Below are 7545 nucleotides of genomic sequence, written 5' to 3' on the forward strand. Positions count from 1 at the left end.
TTAGCATCGAGTCTCATCTCGTCGTACTTTAAATGAAAGGCACAAATTTTCGAGAATATCTCGACAGGATTTCCCCCATAGGGCCACCCCTTGAACTGCCAGGCTGGTCCCATCACGAAAACAGCAACAACCCTGTCCCAATCGTCAGTGGTCAATTTACTAGGATTATCAATGATCCTGTAAGGCACAGTGAGTCCGCCATCCTTCCTCCTCTGAATAAGCATTTCACTCTCTCGTTTGCAGCCAGCAGCGCATTTCTCTTCGCTAGGAATGAACTTGAGGTCCTGGAGGATGTCCTTGGCGTTGTACATGGTGATGAGAGAGGTATTGCCACTGGGTACAACGATGATGGGTGTTTTGCTGGGCCTCTTCTTCTGTACAGCTTGTAGAGAGGCCTTGGCAGCAGAGACTGGTAGCAATCCCGATTGTGTTGGAGGGTTCTGAGTTGGTTCCTTCTTGGTCTGAGGTTTGCTGCCCTCTGTCACTGATTTTAATGTCATTCCATGGTAAGTCCCAAGTGTATCGATCTTGAAACCCTCAGTTTCCTCCTTCTGACGAACAAAACGTTCTTGATCGTATCTGCTGTAGACTGTGGGCTGTGGTAATTGCCTCAGGGGCGCTGATCTCGGCTTGTCCGTTGGTGGATGCCTTCTCCCCTCCTCCCTCACTTTCAGACTCTGCAAAATTGCAAAGACATTTTTACCGAATGTCTTTCCACTGCTCAGGAGAATCGTATCTCTCGTTCTCCACTGTCTCTCTCGTGATACAATCGTGTCGTCAGCTAAAATCACTCGCAGATCTGTTCCATTTTCAAGATCGTCGTTCTCCTTTATTGTCGTACGTTTTTTTGCTAATCTTTTGGCTTTTATGGCGGCTATTTTCTCCACTGACATCGCCTCCGAGAGGGATTTTATATTGTCAACTGTCACTGAGGACTCTTTGGGGGCGTCTAGTCTCGCTGCCAATTGCTCTTTCACTTTTTGCACATCAGTCTCCTCGTATTTTGGCTTCTTCGAGATTGGATGCTCTGGAACATCATCGGCTGATCGTTTTACCTGGCTGGGAATCTCCAGGGGAGCGGATTTGTCGATTGCCAGAGATGTCGAGGTCTCGCCATTGAGATAAGCCAGCAGATCCTTTCTGTCTGGCCTTCGCACTGGGGGAATATTCTCCGCTGCTGCCTGACGGACGTACACCGGATGTGTGAGCTGAACATTCTTCAGAAGAAATAGCAGACATTCCAGGGTGTAGTACTCCTTCGGGGCTCCGTCTTTACCAGATCTGGCGTGACAATATTATCAATTGACTGACTAATTAACCAACGTCATTTGCGTTTGAAATAAATAATTGCAAGTCGTAAGTAGGAAAATGGCATTAGAGGAGTGATAAGGAGGGAATTACCTGAATGACGCCCACAAAAATAACACTATCAAGTAAATAAATATTTAGCCACAGTGTGTCACAAGAACTTCTATAGTAACACGGAGAAACGGAAACATGACTATAGCTAAAAAAGTAATTAGAGGAATAAGGAAGACCACGTTAACACCTCGAATTGAGAAGAAAAAAGAAGAGAAAAAATCACAACAATACGGTTAGGTCACGTGGTACAAATACCGAGTGTAATGATGATAAAAAAAATCCAAACATGAAAATATCCAGCTGTGTTCCGGGGAAAATCATCAAAGCTTCAAAATCACGATGGATAAACAAAAAAAACATGCTAAAAAAACAAGAAAAATAATAAATAACACTCACCCATAAGTAAGGTAATTGGTCTTCACATTCTTGGGCCAGGATATTTCCCCGAAGATAATTTGATTCTCCCGTTCAATTATCTCTTTTTTACTGACATTGTACTGCCTCAAAACACTCAAAGGATCCGCCATAGTCAATGCTCACGTGTGTTTTGAATGTTTTTTAAGGGGAAACGAGAGAAAAATAAAATGAAAATAAATGGACTTAACAGTCTGCCGTACACCACGTACTGACGCACACTGACACATGTTACATTGCACATGCGCATCTGCATTGTTGCGCGACAGCTTCCAGCGTGTGCGCAGTGATCGTAGAACCCCCGCCCATGCGCACTGCACACGACTCGATCGCAGAATCTCGTGGAACAGCTGTAGCAGTTGCAAAACACTTTCGCTCGCTTTCGTTCTTTGTCGGATTTACCTGAAAACAATGTCATCGTGAAGAAAAAACCATTGAACCACTGAAAACACCGGAAAAAATGCCGAAAATATGTGTTGTGTCGAATTGTGGAACGGGTACCAAAGGAGTCGAGGAGAAGAGATCGTTGTTCAGGGTACCCTCGAACAAGGAGCTCAGGCTGAAGTGGGAGGCTGCTATTCCGGGGATTAAGATATTGAAGTTGGGTCAATCGGTCTGCGAGAGACATTTCCCGGCGAAATATATCAATAAGAAGTGGATTAAGTACGATAGTAGGGGTAGGGTTATTGCTCAGGTAATTGGTTACTCGTTACTCGTTGCTCTCTTGTTGTGAGACTCGACGTTTATTCAATTTTTCTTGCAGTATGACTTCCCGAGACCTCGCCTGGATCCCAGAGCAATTCCTTGCATCTTCACAGACGAGGTCTACACTTGTTCTGATCCGTGGTTCCTCTACAATCAGCAGAAAGAAGGTGGTAGTACTGCAGGCTTCCTGGTAGCCAACAAGATAAGCGCTGAAGGTCATGTGGCGAAGCAGGAAACTATGCAGGAGGTTTACTCGACTGGAGAACACTCTTACTGTCGATTAGCGGACGATTTGGATGCTAGTGGTGAAGGTATTTGTTGATTGAGTGGAATTAATTGATTTTTACATTTTTCAATCTTGCCCAATGATGATAAATGCTTTGATTTTTTTCTTCAGATGAAAATGGAAAAGTCGCTGTAAAAACTGAAGAACCCTCTAGTACTTCAAAACCACCTGATAAAAATGTACTAATGCCTCTAAAAATAACCATCGAAAAAGCACCAATCGACCCAGAGGATAAATTCATGGAGGTTGAGCAGCTACTGGAAGCTATGATGAATGGTCCTGAGGAGGTAAAAGCTGTAAGTGAAAGACATGCGATGGAAAGACCTCACAGGATAACGCTGACTACTCCAACTGGACAGACCAAACAGCTGACCCTGAAGACCTTCGGCAGAACTCCGCAGATTCATTTTATAAATTCTGAAAAAGACCCACCGAAGACCACCACCTTAGCGACTCTGGATGTTGTGAAGACTGAGATGACTGCAACTCTTGTACAGACACCAAATATCCTGGAGGAGATGAAACTTCCACAGGTAGTGAGCGATACTGGAGAACAATCTCCAAATATAGTGGAAGAGAAACACGTTCCACATCTGATGGATACTGGAGAGACATCTTCAGATATAGTCGAGGAGAAGAAAAATCCACAGCTGATATGCGATACTGAAGGAAAAAATTCAAATACAATGGAGGAGAAGATAAATCCACAAATGAAATTCGATACTGACGGCAAGAGTTTGAATTTAGTGGAAGAGAAGCATCTTCCACAGTTGAGTTTCGATGCTGGAGAAAAATATCTGAACAGAATGGAGGAAAAGAAACTCCCACAACTGAGGTTCGATACTGGGGGAATTTTTGAAAATGGAAAGAAATTAGTCAAACTTCCATACATGTGGTCAATAAGCGAATTAGTCCCCAATGAAGGCAGAAAAGTTGTCTTCTCCCATGTGATAGTGACACCCGTCAACAACGTGGACACCCCCGTCTTGAATAAATCAGTGATAATTCACGATACAACAGGAATAATTGATTATTACGCCCACGGGAAACGCGTGGACGTCAGCAACACGAAATTACCAAGAAAAATTGAGGAAATAGTTTCCCTGCAAGTTGCTCTGTACACATTTCAGAAGATGAGAGTCTGTGGTGGCATCACACCTATCAACAAATCACGTGAGGCCCTGAACAAGGATATTTATCAGGATCAGTTGCAGTGCTGGCGTCACAATGATTGCAAGATCCTGGTGGATAGGGGCAAGTGTGAATTGTGCTCCAAACTACAGAAGACAATTGCCCAGAAACGAAGACGAGCTGAGAAGAATCCCAGCTCTCTCAGGGTTTCCTCTGCGTGGGATCCCAAGGATCAAGTGGCAGTTCTCAAGAAGAAGTTCGAGCTCGAGAGGAGAAAAAGAATTCATGCACAGGCTCAGGTCAAGAAGCTCACTGAAGCATCCAAGGAGAACGGTGTCAAAGTCAAAGTCGTTAAGAAAATCAAGTTATAATGAATATTATTGTAATTCAGGGCAATTGCAGTTCACGTTCATCTGAATTGAGTTTCATGTTTCATTCACATCTGTAATGAGTGACTAATTTTTGACAGTCAGCAATTATTATAAAACATGTTTTTGGGTGAAGAATATAAAGATTAATTTAATGAATCGTCAGTTTTGTATCGAATAATTAATTACAGTAAACTTTTGTATAAAAAGCAGTCGTTATTATTATCGAATGTAATTCATTATTCGCCATTTATGGGAACTTCTAGATTATTTAAAGGGGATTTTTTAATTTATGAAAAATGTAGCAAATTATCAGGAAATTTCTAATCAGTATTGCTCGAAGGTGCAGGCACAGGATTATTCCCTTCCTCGTCATTCCATTCCTCCAACTCTTGTTGACATTGATCTTCATCCTCTCGTCCCCTTTTCGCCCTGTTTTTGGGGTCCCAGAGGCCACTCCTTACGAATCTCTGTGCTGCGTCCCTATTGAGTCTTGGCATCTTTGTCTTTTTGTCCTTGATCTCCTGAGCTCGTATCATTGCCTTCTTCAGGCGAACATTTTCATTCTTGATCTCATGCGTGGCAGGATCGACATCTGAAATCATTAGTCCTCATCAGGGCTCCTGAAATTAAATAAAATTGATCCCTCATACCTTCTAATCTCAGGTACATCCAGAACAAGCTGTTCAGCCCAAACGACATCAGAAGATTAAATTTTATCTTATCCTCATTGCTCAGACTCTCGTAGAACTTCTCATCAGCTGCAAGCTGCAAAGTATCCCCAATCCTCTCCCTGGCATCTCGAAACTGCTTGATTCTAGCGATCAAGTCTGTGTCATTGGACAACTCTTCAAAGTCTGGATCCATTGCTCAGCCTCAATCTCTCATTTCGTCATATATTTAACAATTGACGTACCAGAAAAAATTGTCAACAATACAAGCCACGACACACGTGGCCTTCCACTCGTGTTGAGTTGTGCGATGCCATTTATCACCACCGTGCTCAAGGCGCTCCGTGTAGAGTTGTAAAAGTACGAACGGACACCCCCTGAACTAATCCTCGGAAATACTCGTCTGAAATTCACGCAACTTCAGGATATTCTCTCCTCCTGCAGGTCTACGAAATAATTCATTGCACGAGTTGGCGCGAGAACGAGGGAAACGGTTATACGGCAGTCAGCGGACTGAGGAGAACCATTTGAGTGCCAACACGTTGATCTCTTGATTCATTATTTATATATTTTTTTGGAATTGTTGTAAACGCGTGATCGTCATCAGTCAAGATGTTTTGGGGTGAGTTTGAGGGTTTATTATGGAATAATCAGGCGATGTTGGGGACAAAGCGTGCCGGTACACGTTCAGAATGGCGTCGCCATGTGGCCACGACAAAATTATTCTTAATTTTGAATTAACGATTGAGAGACCTTGATCAATCATTTGGCATGGGGGTAATTGGATTGTTGGCTTTTTCCAGGACTTATCATTGAACCTAACAAGCGGTACACCCAGACCGTTGATAAACCATTCCACGTGTCTATGGCGACTCTGGATGTTTCAACCGCCGGTAAGCAAAACTAATTTTAGCTTATTTAGTTTCCTCTGGAGATGAACGCACTCTTTTACTTTCTATCCGAGAGTTAATTTTATGTCCGAGTTTCTAGTGGGAATATTCATGTTTCATCTTTCGAAAAGGGCCTCTTCATTCTGTTTTCATAATTATTATTTTTCCCGTTTGATACGTTCTATTATTTTCTTGAATTCTCATTTCCAAGAAATTCATGTACAACTGTTTAAAAATAATCAAACAATTTAAATAAGTCCGGGTAAATTATTCTCCCCCAGAATTTTCTAGGATTTATTTTGTCTTTCCATTTTTAACTCGTGGAATAGTCTGTCTCTGAAGGAAGAATTCCCTTTAATTTTTTATTCTATGGAAAACATTTCAGATGATGAAATAGTCCAAGTGATGTTGTGCTATGAAAATCGAAACTACCTGTTGTGTAACCTGAAGAAGGGTCACGTCTGGCAGGTGCCTCTTGACCTGAACTTCCAGGAGGGTACGAAGATAGCGTTCACGTCAAATGGTCGTGGTCACGTGCACCTGACGGGGTATCTGGTACCAGACGACGAGATGGACGATCTGGACGAGCTTGAGGACGAGGACGAGGAGGAGGAGGAGGAAGAGGAAGTACCCCAGTTGGTGGGCAAACGCAAGGCAAAGAATTCTCCGACGGAGAGAAAGGCAGCAAAGAGGCTGAAGGAATCTGTGAAGGAAGTTGCTGAGGAGGAGGATGACTCCTCGGACGACGACGGACTCCTGGATGGTCTTATGCCCGACGATGACTCTGAGGATGACGAGGACGACGAACTTGAAGAGGAAGAAGAAGACGATGACGATAACCAGATCGCAGAGGATGAGGAGGATGAGGAGGATGAAGATGAAGAAGAGGAGGAGGAAGAAGAAAAAGAAGTGAAGCCCCAGAAGAAGGGCAAACAAAATAAATCCCAGCAGAAAAAGGAGGAAAAACAAATACAGCAGAAACAGGCACTCGTCAATGGGAAGGACAAGAAGGCAGAGAAATCTGACAAGAAGAGCAAAGACATTCAGAATGACTCACAGATGCAGAAGAAGAGAATCATCAGTGGTGGAATCCAGGTGGAAGAGTTGAAGGTCGGCCAGGGGGCTCCTGCCAAACCTGGGAAATTCTTGTCTGTGTACTACGTGGGGAAACTTGCCAATGGAAAGAAATTCGACTCCACCACCCAAGGGGATGGCTTCAAATTCAGGCTGGGAAAAGGTGAAGTGATTAAAGGGTGGGACGTTGGTGTTCAGGGGATGAAGGTTGGAGGTAAACGACGACTCACGATACCACCTCAGATGGCATATGGAGCCAAAGGATCCCCTCCAGTCATTCCTGGTAACAGTACACTCGTCTTCGAAATCGAGCTCAAACGAGTTCATTAGGAGTTTCACATGCAGTCTTTTTTAAATGGACATCTACATTCCTCGTCGTTCACGTGCCATCCTACATATGTGGAATTATTCCCGCGGTTTTTGTTTCTTATTGCTCTGGGATTCGTGGGAGTGAAAGAGTTGTGCTGATTTTTTTAAGGATTTTTCATTTCTTTACACGAATCTTCATTTTGGTATGAGTCATATTTAAATTGTGTTAAATATCGATTTATTGCAAATTCAATCGGCATCAGAAAAGTCTTGGGATTTTTTTCCTCGAAATCGATCGATTAAATCGATAATTATTGTAAATGTCAAATTCAGTT

General features: G+C 43.0%; 4 protein-coding genes across 4 annotated transcripts in view; 2 read left to right on the top strand and 2 right to left on the bottom strand.

The window, feature by feature from the left end:
• LOC105266360 (parafibromin-like) overlaps nucleotides 1-1889 on the bottom strand; it is a 1998-nt gene extending 109 nt beyond the window's left edge. Inside the window, exons 1-2 of the mRNA XM_011304472.1 lie at nucleotides 1759-1889; nucleotides 28-1281 (exon numbers count right to left, since the gene is read on the bottom strand). Of these exons, the coding sequence (XP_011302774.1) occupies nucleotides 28-1281; nucleotides 1759-1889 (1385 nt within the window). The remainder of the gene's footprint in view (nucleotides 1-27; nucleotides 1282-1758) is intronic.
• A 189-nt stretch (nucleotides 1890-2078) lies between these two features.
• LOC105266222 (uncharacterized) lies at nucleotides 2079-4431 on the top strand. The gene is made up of 3 exons (XM_011304186.1): nucleotides 2079-2470; nucleotides 2540-2792; nucleotides 2879-4431. The coding sequence occupies exons 1-3, from the start codon at nucleotides 2237-2239 to the stop codon at nucleotides 4267-4269; spliced, it is 1878 nt and encodes a 625-aa protein (XP_011302488.1). The 5' UTR covers nucleotides 2079-2236; the 3' UTR covers nucleotides 4270-4431.
• Nucleotides 4430-5287, bottom strand: Rrp47 (Ribosomal RNA processing 47). Its single transcript, XM_011304185.1, has 2 exons — nucleotides 4920-5287; nucleotides 4430-4861 (listed from the first exon to the last, which is right to left on the bottom strand). Exons 1-2 carry the CDS (start codon nucleotides 5131-5133, stop codon nucleotides 4590-4592), a joined length of 486 nt encoding a protein of 161 aa, XP_011302487.1. The 5' UTR covers nucleotides 5134-5287; the 3' UTR covers nucleotides 4430-4589.
• Nucleotides 5288-5366: 79 nt separating this feature from the next.
• LOC105266224 (FK506-binding protein 39kD) lies at nucleotides 5367-7510 on the top strand. Its single transcript, XM_011304188.1, has 3 exons — nucleotides 5367-5559; nucleotides 5741-5830; nucleotides 6213-7510. Exons 1-3 carry the CDS (start codon nucleotides 5550-5552, stop codon nucleotides 7229-7231), a joined length of 1119 nt encoding a protein of 372 aa, XP_011302490.1. The 5' UTR covers nucleotides 5367-5549; the 3' UTR covers nucleotides 7232-7510.
• Nucleotides 7511-7545: the final 35 nt, after the last annotated feature.

The sequence above is a fragment of the Fopius arisanus genome, unplaced genomic scaffold (genome assembly GCF_000806365.1).
Source record: "Fopius arisanus strain USDA-PBARC FA_bdor unplaced genomic scaffold, ASM80636v1 scaffold00037, whole genome shotgun sequence".
NCBI lineage: Eukaryota > Metazoa > Arthropoda > Insecta > Hymenoptera > Braconidae > Fopius > Fopius arisanus.

What these genes read in the sequence shown, in the direction of transcription:
- LOC105266222 (XM_011304186.1), top strand. Translation starts at nt 2,237, where the DNA reads ATGCCGAAAATATGTGTTGTGTCGAATTGTGGAACGGGTACCAAAGGA. An exon ending in GGGGTAGGGTTATTGCTCAG is followed by an intron (nt 2,471 to 2,539) that starts GTAATTGGTTAC and finishes TTTTTCTTGCAG; the next exon opens with TATGACTTCCCGAGACCTCG. An exon ending in TTTGGATGCTAGTGGTGAAG is followed by an intron (nt 2,793 to 2,878) that starts GTATTTGTTGAT and finishes TTTTTTCTTCAG; the next exon opens with ATGAAAATGGAAAAGTCGCT.
- Rrp47 (XM_011304185.1), bottom strand. Translation starts at nt 5,133, where the DNA reads ATGGATCCAGACTTTGAAGAGTTGTCCAATGACACAGACTTGATCGCT. An exon ending in GATGTACCTGAGATTAGAAG is followed by an intron (nt 4,862 to 4,919) that starts GTATGAGGGATC and finishes TAATGATTTCAG; the next exon opens with ATGTCGATCCTGCCACGCAT.
- LOC105266224 (XM_011304188.1), top strand. An exon ending in TCTGGATGTTTCAACCGCCG is followed by an intron (nt 5,831 to 6,212) that starts GTAAGCAAAACT and finishes AAAACATTTCAG; the next exon opens with ATGATGAAATAGTCCAAGTG.